The 20,051-nt window shown below is 43.2% G+C and overlaps 1 protein-coding gene across 1 annotated transcript in view; it reads right to left on the minus strand.

Moving 5' to 3' along the window:
* PAK5 (p21 (RAC1) activated kinase 5) overlaps window positions 1–20,051 on the minus strand; it is a 101,993-nt gene that overhangs the window by 23,236 nt on the left and 58,706 nt on the right. The window contains exons 2-3 of the mRNA XM_007086817.3: window positions 17,424–18,209; window positions 800–1,291 (exon numbers count right to left, since the gene is read on the minus strand). Of these exons, the coding sequence (XP_007086879.1) occupies window positions 800–1,291; window positions 17,424–18,209 (1,278 nt within the window). The remainder of the gene's footprint in view (window positions 1–799; window positions 1,292–17,423; window positions 18,210–20,051) is intronic.

Raw genomic sequence — 20,051 nt, forward strand, 5'->3', positions numbered from 1 at the left:
TGGGGCTCGAACTCATGAACCATGAGATCATGACCTGAGCCAAAGTCAGACACAACCAACTGAGCCACGCAGATGTCCCTGTTTATTGAGATTTTTAAAAAATGGCTATAGGGGCGCCTGGGTGGCGCAGTCGGTTAAGCGTCCGACTTCAGCCAGGTCACGATCTCGCGGTCCGTGAGTTCGAGCCCCGCGTCAGGCTCTGGGCTGACGGCTCGGAGCCTGGAGCCTGTTTCCGATTCTGTGTCTCCCTCTCTCTGCCCCTCCCCCGTTCATGCTCTGTCTCTCTCTGTACCAAAAATAAATTAAAAAAAAGTTGAAAAAAAAAATAAAAAAAAATAAAATAAAATAAAAAAATAAAAAATGGCTATAAAGGGTATATACATGGTATCACCACCATGTGTAAAATGTATATATACATCTACATAGACAGTGTAGCATGAGGCTTTGGAATCTGCTAGAATTCAAATCCCAGATCTATCATTGACCTGCTCTATGACCCTGGGCTAGTCACTTAACCTGAGTCCAGGTTTCCTTGTTGCTATAGCAATAACGTCGGTCTCATAAGGTTGTTGTGCAAATCAGGCCATATCAGTGCTTAGCATAGTGGCTGATCCACATCAGTACTTTGTAAATGTAGCAGCCATACATGCATAGAGAAAGACCAGAAGGATTATGGGGGCACTATTTTTGTATTTACATTTTCATTGCTTTCTAGTGTCCTACACTGTATGTGCAATATTTTTGCGTGGGAAATAAATGTTACATAGGAGAGAAATAATGATCTGAACACACCGCATACCTCATTAAAGAGCAGTTCTCGTCTCTGTTGCTTGCGGAGGTCCATTTTCTTCACTGCAACTTGTTTCCCTGTGTGTTTCTCAGTTGCGATGCACACAATGCCAGTTGACCCTTCTCCGATTTTGATAAAGTTGTCCAAGTATTCTCTGGGGTCTCCGGGGCTGACCACCAGCTGCAGAGCAGCCCGAAACTGTTCATGGGACACCCTGGAGGGCTGCTGGTCTGAAGAGGAGCCCCAGCTTGGTGGGGGGTAGGTACTGGATGAGATACTCAGAGAGCTCAGATAAGAAGCTGTGGAGATGTACTGTGAACTGGTCTGCAGGGAGGGGTGGTGGTAGAGGGTGGCTTTGTGGTACCCAGATGGGTACTGATGGCTGCTTGAGGAGTAGCCTGCTTTGCTTTGACTTTGAGGTAGTTTGGCGGGCCCCCTGGGGTAGGTGTCAGACCCTGACAGCGGAGGGCTGAGGACCATCTGTGCTCGATCGTAATCCACCTGGGAAGACAGACACGGATGGAAAATATTCACATGCTAGATCTGAATGCCGCAGTCAGTGAGCCAACCCACAGTTGGCCTGAATGAAGAGTGCCATTATACAACATGGTCGTGGGTGACACTTACCTTGTGAGGTCCCAGGTTGTCCCTGCTTCCACCATTTCCCTACCCTCTACCCCCATCCAGCCTCTTTCTTCCCCTTTCCCTACTAAAATCCCCAGAAGCAGACTATGAGACCTGGATTTGAATATAAATGGTGAGAGGTGATCCCAGGAGTTATGAAGTGAGACAAGGAAGGGGAAAACCAATAAAGGGTGAGTCATAGACTATGATGGTTAATTTTATGAGTTAACTTGGCTAGGCCACAGCATCTGGTTGTTTAGTCAAAAACTAGTCTAGATATTACTGTGAAGGTATTTTTTAGATGTCATTGACATTTAAATGAGTAGATTTTGAGCAAAGCAGACTGCCCTCCATAAAGTGGGTGGGCTACATCCAATCAGTTGAAGGCTTTAAGTGAAAAGACTAAGGTCATCCACAGAGGACTCATTTTCTCTGTGTGTGTGTGTGCGCGCGCGCACACACACACACACACACACACACACACACACACACCCCTACTGGTTCTGTTTCTCTAGTGAACCCTAAAAGGCACAGCAAGTTACCAATGAAACAGGGAACCTAATTCCACTAGGTAACCCTGCATCCTCAGAGACTATATTAAGCAGGTACCTGGGAGTTATCCCATCTGAGGGGCAGAGAGCTGGAATATTTATGCACCAGCTCCCTTTAAAACACTGTTTAACATCTGCTTCCATGGATATTAGTTTCCTGGTACTTCTGGCCTGCCATGTTCTGGGCTGGGTAGGCTCCAGTGGGTAGAGAAAGCTCTTAGAACCAGAATTTCTCAATTTTGGTACTATTGATTTTGGGGTCCAGATAACTGTGTGGGCGACTGCCCTGGATATTGCAGGATGTTTAGCAGCATCCCTGGCCTTTACCCACTAGATGCCAGGAGCAGTCTCTTCTGCCAGTCATTACCAGCAAAAATTTCTTGAGATGTTTTCAAATATCCCCAGAATATGGGTAAAATTGTTCTTGGCTGAGAACTACTGCTTTAGACAAAGGAAAGCAGTGTTGGCAGACAGAAACAATAGGTGATGAAGAGATATGGCTGGGCAACAACTGTACCCACTGCTCCTAGGAGAGGGCTTTCTCCCCCCTCATCTGAACCACACGGAGAGTTTTAGTTAAAATGTGCCTTATCCAATGTGTATTTAGGCCTTGTTTTCTTTTTTGGGAATGTAAGATCCCATTTGTCATTAACGGGTGTTAGTCTTCAATGAGATAGGGATAGAAGGCCTTTGTCCATGCTTTTGAACCCATCTACTGGAGGGGGGATGTACTACCCACACATATAACCTAGCAGATATATGTAAAAGGAAAAATATTGTTCCCTGTGCTAAGCAGCTTTTCAGTATGGACCATAAGGTAAGTACAATGCTCTCATCAAATATGTAGAAATATAATTGAGAGCAGCCAAAATTTGCAGGGCTGTGTGTGTGAAAGGAAATTTGGTCATCCTTCAAAAGGATTCTGGCAGAGAACACTTTGGTAATTAAGGATGGATTGAGGGAACTCAACAGAGGAATATAGGGAGGGAAGACAGAACAAGGGTAGGGGAAGTCATTGAGGGGTTTATATGATACTTGATGTACAGCCAGAAATTGCTCCCTGAGAGGTATCAGGAAGGATCTTTGACTACCCCTGGAATGGCTGAGGTCATGAATATACCACATCATGCCACATTCACCTCCTTGCCCAGGATAGAATGCACTAATCGCTCAATGCACTCATATATAATATTCTGATGACAACACAGTGCTGGGTACACAGAAAGCTCTCCAAAAAGATTTTTGATTATACTAACACAGCACCCTAGGAAATCTCTACCACTCTACTGGGATGTACAGGAAATGACACGTATATGCCCCCACCCCCCATCTATCTCAAGGTTCTATATCTACTCTAATATATGGATACTGGCTACATGTAACTACTTAATTGAAATCAACAAAAAAATTAAAATAAAACATTCAGTTCCTCAGTTACAGTATTCAGATACATTTTAAGTATCCAATAGCCACACATTGGACAGCATGGATATACAACATTTTCACCACTGCAGAAAGTTCTACTGGGTAGTACCTTTCCAAATAAATTCATTGCTCCCATGTAGTACATTCATGAAGCCCACTGATTAATCTTTGAGCAACTGTTAGGTGCTAGGCACCACTTTAGGTGCCATGGGAAGGTCCAGCAATAATAAAAATGGATGGTATTTCTGCCCTCTTGGGGTTTATATTCTAGAGGAGACAGGTAATAAATAAGAAAACCAATAAATATACAGTATGCAGTCCAGTATTAATAAAGACATGAAGAAAATAAAACAAAGCAAGGGGCTTGAGATTAATGAGATGCCATCTTGGATGTAATGGCCAAGGAAGGCCTCTCTGAGGTGGTGCCATTTGAGCAGTAACCTGGCTGACATGAAGAAATAGGCCCAATGTCTATGTGGGGAGGGGTAGTCTGGGGAGAGGGCACAGCACACACAGAATTCTAAGAAAATACAGGCTTGAGGAATAGCACAGAGGTTCGTCTAGAGTGCAGGGGAGTCATTTTGGAAAGATGGCCAGAAAAGCAGCTAGGAGGGGATCATGTACACCATGGCAAGGGCGCTGGCTGTCACTCTGAGTAAGATGGGAACCATTGGAGGTTGCTGAGAAGAGAAACATGAGCTTAATATTGATCCTGATCTGCATGCTGGAGCAGAAAAGACCTTTGTGGCAAAAGAGGAAACAGGAATGCCTGTTAGCTTATTGTCGTCCGTGTGAGTTGAGATTAGATTGGCTATTGTAGTTGGGGTAGTCCCCTCCTACACTGTAGCAGGCTCACCTGTCTGGCCAAAAGAATATAGTGGAAGTGATAGCAAGTGCCTTCCATGACCAAAAAAGATATTGTGGCTCCTCTGCCTTCTCTCTTGGATACCTGTCCTGGTTTTCTCTTGCTGCCATGTCTTGAGGGATTCAATAGAGAGGTCCAAGTGCAAGGTCTCCTGCCAAGAGTCAGAAACTGAGGTCTTCCACCAACAGCCATATGAGCCATCCTAGAAGTGATCGTCTGGTCCCAGTCAAGCTTTCAGATGACTAGACCTGGCTGACATCTTGACTGCAACCTCATGAGAATCTCAAGGCCAGAATCATCCAGCTTAGTAAGTAAGTCACAGAGAAGTGACCCAAAGAAACGGTGTGAGGTAATAAATAGTAATAAATGTTTATTATTGTTTTACATCATCAAGTTTTAGAATAATCTGTTACATGGCAAAAGCTAATTATTACATGGGGGAAACAAAGAATTCCAGCATGGCTGCGTTAAGTTTGGGAGAACCATCAAGCATCTACGCAGAGATGTTGCTTAGGTGACTTAGACATGCTTTGCGTCCAGGAAAGAGATGAAGCTAAGACATGCATCTGAGCATCACTGGCGTTTAGTTGGTATTAAAGCCATGATGTTGCATGTGTAAGAGAAAATCCAAGGACCCCAACATTCAGAGACCAGAAAAGGCAGGAAGATGTTGCATAAAGGAGCACAGAAGAAGTAGCCAGAAATGTAGGAGAGAAAGTAAGGGACTAGGTGGTCCTGAGTCAAGGTACGAAAACATTTCAAAAAGGAAGAAGTAATGAAGCATGTCAAATGCCATGGAGAACTGAAGTAGGATGGGGCATGTTGCTCATTGGATCTGGCAATATGGTGGTCACCTGGAAGACAGCAGGTGTTCCAAGCTCCTGCCTCATCACACATCATCACACACCTATTCCAGAAGTCTGGCAGCAAGAGTTGAACACAGTTGGCTCCTTAAAATTCCTACCATGGAACCATTCTCACTTCTTTTGCACTGTTCATTGGCTCCCAGATGACAGTGCTGGCCTGTGCACATCCAGCAGTGAAGTCTTTCCTAGTCATGAAAACACCAGAATCTACTCAGGTGAGTTCACCATTCAGGCAGCCTTGCACCACCCAGCAGGAACAAGGGTACTTTGAAGCCAGGGCCCCATCCTGGCTGTTCAGCAAGAGAACACATGCTTTTGAGGGACATACTTAGGGTTCAATTCTGACTCTGATGGCTTTAGTCAAATCGCTAAGCCTCTCTGAGCCTCAGTTTTCTCATCTGTAAAATGGGGATCATAAATACCTCCCTCACAGGGTTTTGATGAGGCTAAACCTAGAGCAACCTAATGTCTAAGAAAACAGGCTCTGGGTTCAAAAATGTTTTCTGCCATTTACACATTGTGTGACATGGGGCAAGTTATTTAAACTTCTGCACTCCAGTTTTCTCATCGGTAAAATGGGAATTGTAACAATAGTAACTACCTCTTTAGGTCATTGTGAGCTCTGAAGGACTGAACGCACATCAAAGGATTTGAATAGTGACTGGCCAATATACTCTACATGCTGGTATCATTATAGAAAGTCCTTAGCATAGTGGGAATGCAAGAGAAAAGAAATAGTAACATATTTTTTTAAAAGCCCAGCTAGCACTTATTGAATATAATATACTGGTAGCAAATGTATTCCTATACTAATGTATAATGTATCCTCAAAACAATCAGCAAAGATGGTTTTAATTATAATCTACTGAATACTGTATTATAATTAAGATGCTGTATTTGAAATCACGCTGAATTTGTGCTATCCTCAGGGAAAACTGGTTTGTTTCTGTGATGTGGGGAGGGGGAATAAAATGTCAGTGTGAATTAAACAACTGGGTTCTTCCCTTAAATTAAGTTTGAGATTAGCCAGGCCCAGGCTAATTACAAGGCCAACATGTGAGGGGAAGCGGGGTCTATGACTTTTATTTTTGAAAGTATGTCCTGGGAACTATCACATGGCCTCATCCCGCGGTGTCTTCCGTGGAGGCCTGGCTCCTGTACTTTAAGCGAAATTGAATTCATTCCCCACAAGCATGTGTAACTGATCTCTGAAGATATATTAAAAATAAAAATCCAGTAGGAATCGCAAACACCACTCCGTACCACATCAGGCCACTTCTCTCCTTTACCGACTGTCAACAGCATTATCCGAGCCTACTCTTAGCAGCTAACGTGTGGCATAAAGAAAAGGAGGCCTGCCTACATGAATGGGACCATTTCCAGTCAGAGAGGGAAGGCTGAGTTGTTCACTGGGAGCTAAACATCTTTGAAATTAGGTTTTTGAGACAAAACCGTGCTACTGTTTTTCATGCCTGCCGGTAAGAGGCACAGACTCAAAAAAAAAAAAGTGATGGGTGAGGAGCAACCACTCTCACAAGAAACAATTTTTGAACAAAATTCGAGGTGTATCTGTAGAAGGAGAATTGACTGCTTCCAGGGAGAGAACATGTGGTCCTCCCTCCAGGTTTCCATCGGTTCAAGGAGAAGATGACAGACTAACAGCTGACTTTGGGAAGGAGAAGTGAATGTCCTGGCTCAGGGCCACCATGTTGCTGACCTATAGCCTTCAGTTGGGTCATTAACCCACCCAACTGTGGGTTCCATGATAGTATTGCTGGCCTATTTGTGCCAGCCTCATTCTTTTTCACTCTGAGAGTCAAGAAAGGGGAAATTTATCCCATTTTATTGTGGATAAAATGGAGCCTCAGGGAGGTAAAACTACCCCCCCAACCCCCACCACTAGCCATCCAAGGCAAATGGCCCTCCATTCCCTCAGGAGGATTGCACAACCCAGTTCTTCTTCTGCTCAGGTCAGTCTTTCACTCCGAGGGGGAGGATGTCTAGATGTCCCAGGCACTAGGCACATTGGCACTACAGGCCTGCATTCTTGCCTGTCTTGACATTTCTACCATTACTTGTCACCTCCCCGCTCTGTGTAATCAAGGCTGAGACACTCACTCCTTGAAAGAATGCAGGGGCATGTTAATGGGAGCCAAAGCAGGGCCCCTTCCATTAACCAACTGCTCTTTTAGAAGTCTATCCCTGTAGGAGTGATACATATAAATGTTAATAATGATAATTGACATTTGCTGAGTGGTTTCCATGTGCCAGGGACTGTTTTAAACACTTTATATACATAGATGCATTTAAACCTCAAGTTACACAATGAGATAGGCCCCATAATTGTTCCATTTTACAGATAAGGAGACTGAAGCACAGTGAGTTCAAGCAGCTTATGCAAAGGTCTGAAAGCTATTTAGAAGTAGAGTTGGTTGGGGCGCCTGGGTGGCTTAGTCGGTTAAGTGTCTGACGTTGGCTCAGGTCACAATCTTGCGGTTTGTGAGTTCAAGCCCTGTGTTGGGCTCTGTGCCGATAGCTCAGAGCCTGGAGCCTGCTTCGGATTCTGTGTCTCCCTCTCTCCCTGCCCCTCCCCTACTCTCTCTCTCTTCTCTGTCTTTCAAAAATAAACAAACATTAAAATAAAAAAAGTAGAGGTGGGATTCAAATTCAGATAATGTCACTTTAGAACTTGGGCCTTTGATATGTTGTCAGAGATACCCTTCAGTGATAAAAAGGTAGACATGGTCAGAGCAGAGGTGGGCATGGTGTGGAAAGACAACTACAGAGCAAAAGCATGGTTAAAGTGTTTCACCAGGGGCTCAGATGTCTGGAAGGCCAGGAGCAGAATGCTAGAAATACAAGGGCCAGAAAATGATGAATGATAATGCCTGGGGTGGTGAGGGAGGTGAAGATAAATTAAGTTTGTTTTGTTTTGTTTTTTTTTTTTTGAAGTGTTGGCTTAGAGAAATCAGCTCAAAATACACAGCAAAGAAATAACCATCACAGCAAAATGAGCTGATCATCTATGTACAGAACTCATCACTTTCATTATTGCGTTGGCCAGACCAGAACTTTGTGTTCACCTACAGTAATGTCCTTTCTTTTGCTAAGAAGAAAGCAAGCCCGAGCTTTCTTCTGTAACAAGCCCTCGTGGCCCTCTTACATGGCCCTTAAACTGTTCTAATTATTTCATTGTCTTACTCTAAATAATCTTTCCCATGATACCCTATATTTGGAAATGGGTGAAAAAATCTGATGAATTTGTTCATGTATATTGTTTTGCACAGACACACACGTTTGTGCATGTAAGCAAGGCTTTCAAAGGAGTAAAGCTTGACCTGTGTGATCTTTTTCACAACTGATCTACAAATATATATTCTAGAAAAAAAAAGTACATTCAGAGTGTAGTATCTTGAGACGGATATAGATTTTAATCATTTAGTGAAACCACAATGCAGTAGAAGCAGGCCAACGAAAGGTACAGATATTTAACAAGCAAATCCAATGTACCTTTCCAAAACATCTATGTAAGTGGTTCACCTCTGAAGACATTGCAAGGGCACAGGACTAGAAGCAGGGGTGGAAAACAACACCAGAAAGGCTTTCTTCCCACCCCTCCTGAGAGAATGGTCCTGGGATTTTGTGAAAGAGTAACTTCATAGAAATGAGACCATGGTCCACATACTTTTAAGGGGGGGACTTCCAAATGGCAAGATGTAATAAGAGCAGACTAGACCGTTTTGCAAATTATCACCAAACCTGCCAAAGTGCTTAGCTGCAGTGCTATGAGACCAGTAATTATCATTGAAAATCGAATACGTTCTGAAAAGGAATTCTCTCTACGGGATTCTTTAAAAACACTAAAAGAACTTATACGCAGTTTTGGTTTGCTTCCTCTTTGAAATGCTCAATAACATGCATTCGTAGTTTAGGTTCCATTTTTTAGTTGCCTTCAAGTATACCACACAAATTAATTCTTAAAGAACTGTGCCCTTTCATGTCTCTATTCAAACTGAATCAAAACATAAGGGCACAAAACAAACAAAAGGCTATATTATATGGGCATAAATAATCCAGGGCTAACAACTCAGCGGGACTACCCTTCGACAATGAGCACAACGTCTCCAAGGATAGGGTCAGACACAGGCTTGCGATGTATCAAAATTATAAATAATTATAGCAATGAATTCATTTAATCAATCAATTTCACCAGTGGTACGCTGGGGTGGACGGGCATAAAACTCCACACAGCTATCAATTGCTCCGATTACAGCTGGCTGTCAGCCAGAATTCCCCTGATCCATGTTCGTTAAATGCACATTAATCTGAATTTGGCAGTGTAATCAAGGACCTAACTGAACTGTGAAATTGAATTCTGCAGTAGAACATCATTTGACCATTTTATGCCAAGGCTGGAAAAAAAAAAAAAAAAAAAAACAGGTTTGGTGGGGGGAGGGCGGGAGAAAGAAAAGAAGGGAAAAAAAGTCCTGAGGCAGCATCTATATGTTCACCGTGGTCTTCTGTACTGGTGACAGGGAGGCTGTGGCTAGGTCGTGCTGGACTGGGCGTGTGTGTGTGTGTGTGTGTGTGTGTGTCTGTGCCTGCAGAATGGGGACTGCGGAACGCTCAGTGAAAGATGGACAGTGTCTCTTTCCACTTCCCACAGAGCTACAAGGGATGGGAGGCAGCTGGTTCCAGTGCCTGAGTGTGATGCTCCAATACACCTTTGTGGAGTACAATAAAGCAAAGAGACTGCTCCTCTGAAACATGAAAGAGCCAGACTGGGTGTTGTTTGTTCTATGTAAATCAAATGTGGGATAAAAGTGAATCACAGACCTCTATCATCTGAACAAGGAAAGGACGTCTGAAATTGTCCTTCCTTGACTCAAAGGGAAGTGTAGCAGTAGTAGCCTCGGCTTTGGGAAAGGAGAGTGACTGCCCGTAAGAATTCCAGGGAGAATCAGTAACTAGCTTTCTCTGCAGGGACATGTTAGAAGCTGGCAATTAGGGGAAAGGGATTCATTAAATCCTGTCACTTGAATATGTATTTACTCTCATGTATCCCTCTGGTTGTTCTCTGCCATGCCAATTCTCCTTGATACGAGCAGGAATGGCACTGATGGGAGCTATTCCCCATCTGCCTCAGGTGGGGGGAGGTTACTGCACCCTAATACAACTCCTGCTTGAAGCAAGACTTCGACAATTGCCCAGCCATGGTCAGTTTCCTCCGATTTACTTATTTCCATTTACAAAATGAAATATCCCTATTTCATATTTGCCCTGCCTAGATGACGAAGGGACACAGCACACAATATGAGCTGCCATTCAATTTTGGTAAGAGAAGCAAGCATATGCTATCACCGCCAATGAGCAGTGGTCATGAGCAGGTTCTACTTGGAACCTGAAGAATCAAGGTGTCTGCTTAAGGTTTTGATGCAGGGGCCTTGGGAAGTAGGTTACCTTCAGGATAGTCAGACACTTGCTGGATTTCCAAACTGCATGTAGCAGGAAGCCACGCACCATATGTGTTTTGCAAGGAGATCTCCCACGCCATGATACTGGATTCCTATTTAGGCATGTAGGCAACTTACACCCCTTATGACATGAAGGAGGAAGAGTCATGCTTTACCCTACCTTACAAAATATATGGCAAATGCACACTGAGACAGCGTGGACAAGTGGCTTATGACCTCTACAGGTAGGGAAAGCTTAGTTAAGGAAGTGAATAAATCTGTGATCAGCAGGCTTAAGCATACAGGTATTTCAGGCTCTTCCTCCACCTCTGAATTGGTGTCTTCAACCCTCACCCCCTGCCCCCGCCCCCCTTGCTCCTCCAGACACAAAGAATGCATTTTCAGTTCAAGAGCAGATTACTAAGACCTGAGACTGGCCACTGCCTGCAGCTACAGGGGTGGGGAGGGGGTATCTGCACCTCTGGGGATTGGCTCCCTGCTGCAGAATATGGTTCAAGTATGTCAGGGCCTCCAAGACAGCCGGAACACATATTGCCAGGTTAGATGAATTTCATTTTAATTTGCTAATGGCAATCTCACTCATAATTTACTTTGATCCATAGGAATATTCATGGGAAGATATGTCCATTCATATACAAACAACCCCTATAGTCTTCCTGCCAAAGGGACAGGTGTCTGAGATGCTCTGAATCACCTTTTTGGATGTTTTATGAGCCAGAATCAACACCCTATAAGAGCCCATATGTAAAGAAAAAAATCAAAATAATACCCATTGTTATATTAAGCGATTAGCACCTCTCTTTCCTTCCCTCTCTTCCCTTGACATCTGATTTTTGTTGCAGCTCATAAGAGTTTACCAGCATTCCCATTGCCACAGGATCTCTGAAAGTGTTCAGCTGGAATCCTTAGCAGATAAGAAGCTGAAGTTTTGTTCCTGAACCCTGGCAGAATCTCGGTGTACTAGTGTGTCACAAAGAACAGTGAGTCATTCAATTATTGATGCAGGAAGATGAAGCACATTAGTTCAGCTTTTTCCTTCCAGGTAAAGCAAAGGAACAGCTGAGCAGTGAAAAACCATTGCAGTGGTGACCCCAGATCTGGGGAATCATGCCAGTTTTCTTGCACCCTCTCTCTCCACTCAGAACTCCTTAATATGTCATCTGTTTGGGATGTCCTGGATTGCAGCACTGGTCATTTTGCTGCTCAGTGTAGACCAGATGCTTGGGGTAACATGGAGAGGTTGGCTGGCAAGAACCATCATGACTGGAGATGTAGTTACATATGATGATTCTTACTTAAATGCTGCTAAATACTCTGCTCTCTTAACATCTGGCCTCTATGGGGAAGTCTGAGAATTTCATGTCCATCCTACAGAGTAGAGCAATTGGTAAGGTGGCGGGATTGGGGTCCTTCAGCTAGCTCCGTCACTCAGGAGTCACAGGGCCTTGAGGAAGGCACATAGCTACTCTGGCCTTCTGTGACCCGCATCTCTAAGGTGAGGGCATCAGTACTTATGAGTCTGTGAGGGCAAAGTCACATGGAACTTGTTCCCATGTTTTGAAAAAAAAAATGTAACAGATTACACAGAGAGGATGTTTCTATGGCTGGTGTTAGCAGATATGGGGACATGTCTTCCAACCAAAAATATTCCAGGGAATAAGGGCTAACACTGAGTGCCTGCCATGTGATAACTCCTTTACATTTACTGATTTTTTTTAATCTGTAGAAGAAGTTCAAAGTAGGTATGGAAACACTCTACAGATGAGCGAACTGAGGCACAGACAAGATCATAAAGCCAGTAAGTGCTTAAATCCAGAGAATCGGATTTTAGAACTTGTGTTCTTAAACGTCTTTTGTAATGGGTGAGAACATCTGGACTGTCATTCATAAAAGAGAATAACACCATCACTCAAGGTAGAGTATATATGAGAGTCTCAGGGATCGTTACTTTTTTTTAAATTTTTAAAACATTTATTCATTTTTGAGAGAGGGAGGGAGGGAGGGAGGGAGGGAGGGAGGGAGGGAGGGAGGGAGAGGGAGAGGGAGAGGGAGAGAGAGAGAGAGAGAGAGAGAGAGAGAGAGAGAGAATGCACACTGGGTAGGGCAGAGAGAGAGGAAGACCAGAATCTGAACCAGGATCAAGGCTGGGAGTTGTCAGAACAGAGCCCAACATGGGGCTTGAACACATGAATCGAACTGCAAGATCATGACCTGAGCCAAAGCTGGATGCTTAACCAACTGAGCCACCCAGGTGCCCCAGGGATCGTTATTCTTAATGCCTCTTTTTGACCAGTGATCCCAGTTTTTTGGCCACAAATCAGTCTGGGTGACACTAAGGAGCTTCTCAGAGGACTTCACCCTACCCTACCCTACAGAGAGAATAAAGGACAGTCCCCATGTACCCCAAATCCGTCTGTGACTCATCACCCATTTCTCACCAGCAAGGTGAGGGCTGACTGTGGCATATCTGAGCCCTGAGGCCTCATATCCATCTTTTTCCTCCTCAGTTTTCTTCTGTGGAAACAGGAATGTTCTGGAATATATCGACTTTGGAGTCAGATGGACCTAATTTTCGATCCTGACTCAGCTGTTTACCTTCATATCCTTGGGAAGTCGATAAAGACTTGGCCTCTGTCTTTCAGCTTTCTCAGGGTAAAAGGGAGATGATCCTGAAGTCTTCCAGAATCGTCATGAGGGCTCAACGGGGGTAATGCTTGCAAAACGCTTGGCACAGTGCCTGGAATAAGGTAACCCTCGGCTTCATGTCACAGCCGCCATCTGGTATGCTATACATACAGATACATGTGTGTATTCATAATCAGGCTGCCGCAATTATTAACTTATATAACCCTCACACAACATGATTGTCCCCATTTTATAGATAGGGAAGTAGAGTTAAGCAGTTTACTCACCCAGTTGTAAGTGGTAATGTCAGGACTCAAATCCAGGCAGTCTACCTCCAGAACCTACACCCTTGAATGCCAAAAGGTACTTGACAAATAGTTAGCCTTGAACTGTGGTTCTCAGCTGGGACTGATTTTCCTCCCTGCTGCCCCAGAGGTCATTTGACAGTGTCTGGAAATATTCTGGATGTTACAGGAAGAGATGCCACTGGCACTTAGTGGTAGAAGCCAGGGATGCTGTTAATCATCCTACAGTGACAGCTCCTCCCCTGCAACAAAGAATTATCAGGCCCAGAATGTCCACAGTGTTGAGGCTGAGAAACCCTGCTCCTGAGTGGGACAGTACCATACAACCCTAGAGGACTTCACTGTTAAAGGTATTCAAAGGAGCTTGGAAGGAGGCAGGTTGAAGGCTTAGTGCCTGCAGAATTCCTGTGCCACTGGGGATATATCCAAGGTCTAGCAAAGGGGCTGAGCCTGGACAGCTGGATCCCAGCTTGGCTATGAGCTGACCTGGCTATTACCAAGCCTCTCAGAGCCCCAGTTTCCTCATATGTACAAAGCAGGCAAGAATTGCTGTCTTCCGGGACTGTGAGGCTCAACAAGGCAACACATGTGTCTGGCACACGGCAAGTGCTTAGTGAACTGGCAGAAGTGTGATTACACCAGGGGCTTCTCAGAGGCTGGAGCCAGAGCAAGAAATGGATTGCTGGGTCAGCACCGATACATGTGAGCTGGCAGCTGCCTGCTCCCTGGAGAGCCTGGGAATGAGCAAAATCAGAGGCATGGTGACAATATCTTCAGTCGGTTTCCCTCCCTGTAAAGCAGACTTGTCTGCAGGGGAGGGTGGAGGGCATTCTCCCTTCACATCAAGCTTTTTTCTTTTTTTAAAATTTTTTTAATGTTTATTTATTATTGAGAGACAGAGAGACACAGAGCATGAGCAGGGGAGGGGTCGAGAGATGGAAGGATACAGAATCTGAAGCAGGCTCCAGGCTCTGAGCTGTCAGCACAGAGCCCAACGCGGGGCTCGGACTCACAAACCGTGAGATTATGACCTGAGCCGAAGTTAGATATTTAACCGACTGAGCCACCCAGGCTCCCTCAAGCGGTTTTTATAGTTGTGTAGTGTGAACGGGTTTTTTTTTGGCTTTATTTATTATCCCCCAAGGTTTCATCTGCCTTGTGGCAGCCAAAAACATTCAAAAGTAGGGAGATAGATGCTATATCTACAGATTTGTAACATCCTTGATTCCTGTCATGTCAACAGGAAAATTAGGTAGGCAGATAACACTGGAGGAGTTATTTCTGTGAGTTAATGTTAGTATTTTTCCTCCTTTAGGCCAAAATGTAAAACTGGTGTCTCTCTCTCTCTCTCTCTCACATACACACAACTTTCCTCCCATATTTGCTCTATCTGGAAACCCACACAAATTTGATCCTTTCTCTTATTATTTGAGATGTGAACATTACCCACCAGCCTCTAGGACTTTCCATAAGGCAAAGCCAAATTATCTGAGTTGTGATCTCTATTTCTTCCCTCAGCAGGAAATCCAAATGTGATTGGTAGATTTTTAAGACTACAGTTCTAAAGACACAGGCACCGAAGTCTTTTTAGAGAGATGTTATATTTTTAATCAAGTAAACGTTTTAATTACTAACATGCCTCCCACCACCCACCCTCCCACAAAACCTGCCCGTGAATTTCTCGTGGGTCCCATGTGACATGGAACAGCAGCTTGCTCCTTCAGAGCCCTTGATTATAAGGGCTGAAAAACTCTTGGTAGAAGTTCCCAAGTGTGAATATGTTGTCTTTTTTTTTTTCCTGAGCCACAACAGTTTCCTCATTATTTCTGTTACAGATATATCTTTTCTGAGCCACAATAGTTTTCTGCATTGTTTCTTGCACTGTTTCTGGGTTTAACAAAACCAGATTTCAGAGTAGGTCTGCTTTGCTTTATAATTGGAAGTCTGCAGGAAGAAGGACCCAGCAAGGAATGAAGCAAATTATCCCTTCCCTCCATCCTCTTCCTACTCCTCTACCTAGCTGAGACTTCTGGCGGCCACTGGGGCCCCTCATGGGTTTTAGTGGCAAATGCAGTTAATCCCCTGAAATCACGTATGCCCTCATAAGGGGAAGAATATGGGACTAGGAAAAACACCAGACCTGGATTTTGTCCTTGTTTTGCAACCAACTAATTATGAAACCTGAAGTATGCCACATGACACTCTGGACCTCAGTTTTTCCTCCTGTGAAATGGGTGGGCAGGCACTGTTGGGGGTTATATTAAATCCCAAATGCCTCTAGGATTAGGTTAATGAGAAAAATGAATGAAGTGGACTGAGAAGGGCCTCTCTCCTCTAATGGGTCAGCCTTTGCTTCCAGCCAGTTCCATTTCCAATGCTATGTGAAAATTGTGCCCAGGCATGTCAGATCATCCCATTTTTTTTTTTTAAAAGAGAAGGCTGAAACCCAGAAGTTGAAGATACTAAATGAAATATCTTGATTTTTCAGAAGCTGGAGATGACTATTTTGTGGACCCAACAGGTCAATGGGCCAAATATGGCCCCAGGGCTGAATGGTAATATTGTCTCTGGACAAAGCTTTTTCTATGACCTTGACACAAACAGCTTCCTACCATAAGTGTGCAACTACAGCACACATGCACAAATCACATTTGACCCTAAACAGCCAAAGCGGTCCTGAGAAAGGAGAACAAAGCTGGATATTTCAAACTATATTACAAAGTTATAGACATCAAAATGTATGGTATTGGCATAAAAGCAGACTCATAGCTCAAAGGAACAGACCAGAGACCAGAAATAAACCCACAAATATACAGTCCATCAAATTTCAGCAGAGGAGCCAAGAATATACAAATGCAGAAAGGATAGTGTTTTCAATAAATGGTGCTGGGAAAATTGGACAGCCACGTGTAAAAGAATGAAACTGGGTCCCTATCTTATTCTATACATAACAACTCAAAATGCATTAAAGACTTGAATGTAAGACCTGAAACCATAAAACTCCTAGAAGAAAAAGAGGGGGTAATTTCTTGGCATTGGTTTTGGCATGATTTTTTGTATTTGACACCAAAAGGCAACAAAAGTAAAAATAAACAAGTGGGACTACATCAAAATAAAAAGATTCTGCACAGCAAAGGGAAACATCAACAAAATGAAAATGCACCTACGGAATGGGAGAAAATATCTGCAAATCACGTATCTGATAAGAGGTTAAAAAATATAGAACGAAGTCATTCAACTCAATAGCAAAAAAAAAATCCCAAATAACCCAATCAAAAAATGGACAAAGGACCTGAATACACTTTTTTTCTAAAGAAGATATACAAATGGTCAACAGGTACATGGAAAGAAAGGTTCTAAACATCACTCATCATAAGAGAAAATCTAAACCACAATGAGATATCACCTCACACCTGTGAGAATGGTTATTAAATTAAAATTTAACTCTAAAATAAACTTTATTAAAAACTTACCATGCAATCCTGATTATTTTTTTCCTTTTCTATAGATCCATGTAAACTTTGTTAGAATATAGGAACCACTGTAATTACTCTATCTAATGGTTTATGATCATATGCTCCTTAATAGAGGACAGTACAATATGAGCAAACTATTTATTAGTAGTATATCAGGACATCTTTCAAATAAATAATTTTTTGTCTTTTAATCAGAAACCCTGTAGGGGATCTCCAAAGACTTGGATTTTAATGAATAAATGTGCCTTGCCCTACATCCTCTGCCCTTGGGGCTCGTGGATAGAAATCAGGTAGGGTTTCGATATAGACTCTCACTTAAAAGGTGAAGCATCACATTAGATCTCTGTGAGAAGGTCATGTTAGCACCACCTTTGTGGGGTGCCTGCACATAAGAAGGAAGGAGGCAGTGAACATAACATTACCTTTGGAATGCACATTGTGGGCTCGGACAGGCGAGGGTAGGTGTAGGAGTTGTACGAATGTCCTTGGGGGTGGGTTTTAAATGCACTTGCTCCGAAGGGCATCATTGGTTCCTGGAGCCCCGAACCTGACCTGGACCTTTGCCGCATGGTGGGCTGAGGGCTGGTCTGATTCAAGTATGATGACTTTGGCCTCCTATCATAGTCATCTAGGCTGGGTCCCCACTCGCTTTCGCTGAACACCAGACTCTCCTTGGAACACCCGCTGGTCCCCGCAGTTCTAGAAGGCGTGAATTGGAATGGATAATCTAGAGGGGAACTGCTTGAGGCTCTCTGGTACTCCCACTTGAGCTCATTGTATTCACTTGGTTTGCTCAGTGAGTCCAAGTGTGTGTGATAATCAACAGGAAATCTGGCAATATCGGATTTCAAAGGCTTCATCTCAGAATAGTAGGCTTCCCCGTGTTTGGTCTTTGTGACATGCCCATTTTGCTTGGCGGCATGGCTGCCTTTATAAAACGGATCCAGGTCATCACCATAGAGACTCTTTTCTCGATACTTCTCAGTGCTGTAGTCAGCAGTGGTATCGGACTCACTGGAATACTGCGAGAAGGTGATGAAGCCATTTTCTTCCCTATGGCCTTGACCGTAGCTGGAGGCTCCCTGGTCTGGGGTGGGCGGGCTTTCTTTCCTTAGGGAGTTGGAGCGAGTCACAGAGATGTTGTCGAAGTCCTCCAGCAGGCCGTTGATGGAGGTTTCTTTGCACGGTTTATTTCCTCTAACGATTGTCTGGGAACAGTAAAGGGAATGCCATTTAAAGAAATCATTTCATGCTTTCAAACTGATATTGCAATCCCACCCCTACTCCACTGAGGAAAAAAGACACCAGGAACATCCACTAAAAAGTGATAAAAATTGATCGTTTCAGTGGTGAAATAAGTCAAATATTATATAACCTTAATTGCAAATTTGCCTTTACCTATCTCAATAGAGATATCAATTAAACATCAAAAAGCCATTTAGAAGACTATCAAAGCAATCACTGTCTTATTTACTAGTTAGGGGAAACCTCCTCCCTGGTTCCTCTCCTTAAATAATAAGCCCTAACCATCTAATGATAAGCTGATCATAATTTTAAGTCTATAACTGGTTATAAAAAGCAGATTATTTCTTACATTCATTATTCATATTATTTGCAAAACGAGTAAGCATTGTCACTTGAGTATTAACATACCCAGGAATGGATGCACATTTTTTTTACCCTTTTACAGAATTCATAAAAATTGGAGTTACTAGATTTTATAGGAAAGGTAGGCATTTTCTGAACTACACTGAACAGCTTGAAGATCACTTATGAGATTTTATATGTGATCACATGTGATATTTTCATTAAGCATCTAACTGTAATGCTTGCTAGAGCCACACTTCTGTATCATCATGGCTGAGGTCTGGATGGCTTAGTAGTTGATGTGGTTGTTGTACTTGAACCTTAGTGACAAACTGCCGAGCCCAAATGTTCCCCTTAACGAACCTAAATAACACCAGAATACCAGGAACAGAAAGAAATCACAAACCACTTACAAAGCCAGTCAGCTGTGCCTTGACAATGACAAGGTTTGCAGCAAAATATGATGGGGGTGGATAAAAGAACAAAGAACAAAGTGTTGTGACTTCAGACTTCCAGAATTTTAGGAGAAAAATACCTTTGAGCAAGTAGCAAAGGAGTTCAAAATCATCTCAGTATAATAGAGGATTTCAAACTAGAGGCAAAAGTCAAATTTGTCCTAGAACATAGGATTTATAGATCAGTGAAAGACAAGGTTTTCTTTTTTTCCTATCCAATCAGTCCTGGACTAATACTTTTTGTCTATACCCCTTTCTTTTAAAGTTTTTTTTTTTTTTTAACATTTATTTATTTTTGAGAGACAGAGACAGAGCAAGAGTGGAGGAGGGGCAGAGAGAGAGGGAGACAAAGAATCCGAAGCAGGCTCCAGGCTCTGAGCTGTCATCACAGAGCCCGACATGGGGCTCGAACCCACAAACTGCGAGATCATGACCTGAGCTGAAGTTGGTTACCCAACCGACTGAGCCACCCAGGCACCCTTAAATAAACTTTTAATTTTGGAATAGTTTTAAATAAACTGAGAAGTTGCAAAGAGCATACACAGAGCTCTCATATACCCCTTACTGTATTGTTAATATCTTGCACTACTATTAACTAAACTCCATAGTTTATGTGAATGTCACTAGTTTCTTTCCCCAGTATTCCAGGGCCCCATTCATGACACTACATACTTATTTGTCATGTCTCCTTAGTCTCTTCTGGTCTGTGATAGTTTCTTGGATTTTCCTTGTTTTTGATGACCTTGGCAATTTTAACAAGTGGTGCTCAGGGGTTCTGCAGAATGTCCCTCAACTGGATATGTGTGATGTTTTTCCCAGGGTTAAACTGGGGTTATTGGTTTTGGAGGTGATCACCAATTATATCACATCGTATGCAGGGTGCTACCATTAACATGGCTTCTCCCTGATGATATTGACCTTGGTCACCTGGCCCAGGTAGTGTTTGCCAGGTTTCCACACATAAAGTTACATTCTGCTTCCTTTGCTGCTTTCTCTACTGCACCCTTT

This window comes from Panthera tigris, chromosome A3, assembly GCF_018350195.1.
Source record: "Panthera tigris isolate Pti1 chromosome A3, P.tigris_Pti1_mat1.1, whole genome shotgun sequence".
In the NCBI taxonomy this organism is placed as follows: Eukaryota; Metazoa; Chordata; class Mammalia; order Carnivora; family Felidae; genus Panthera; species Panthera tigris.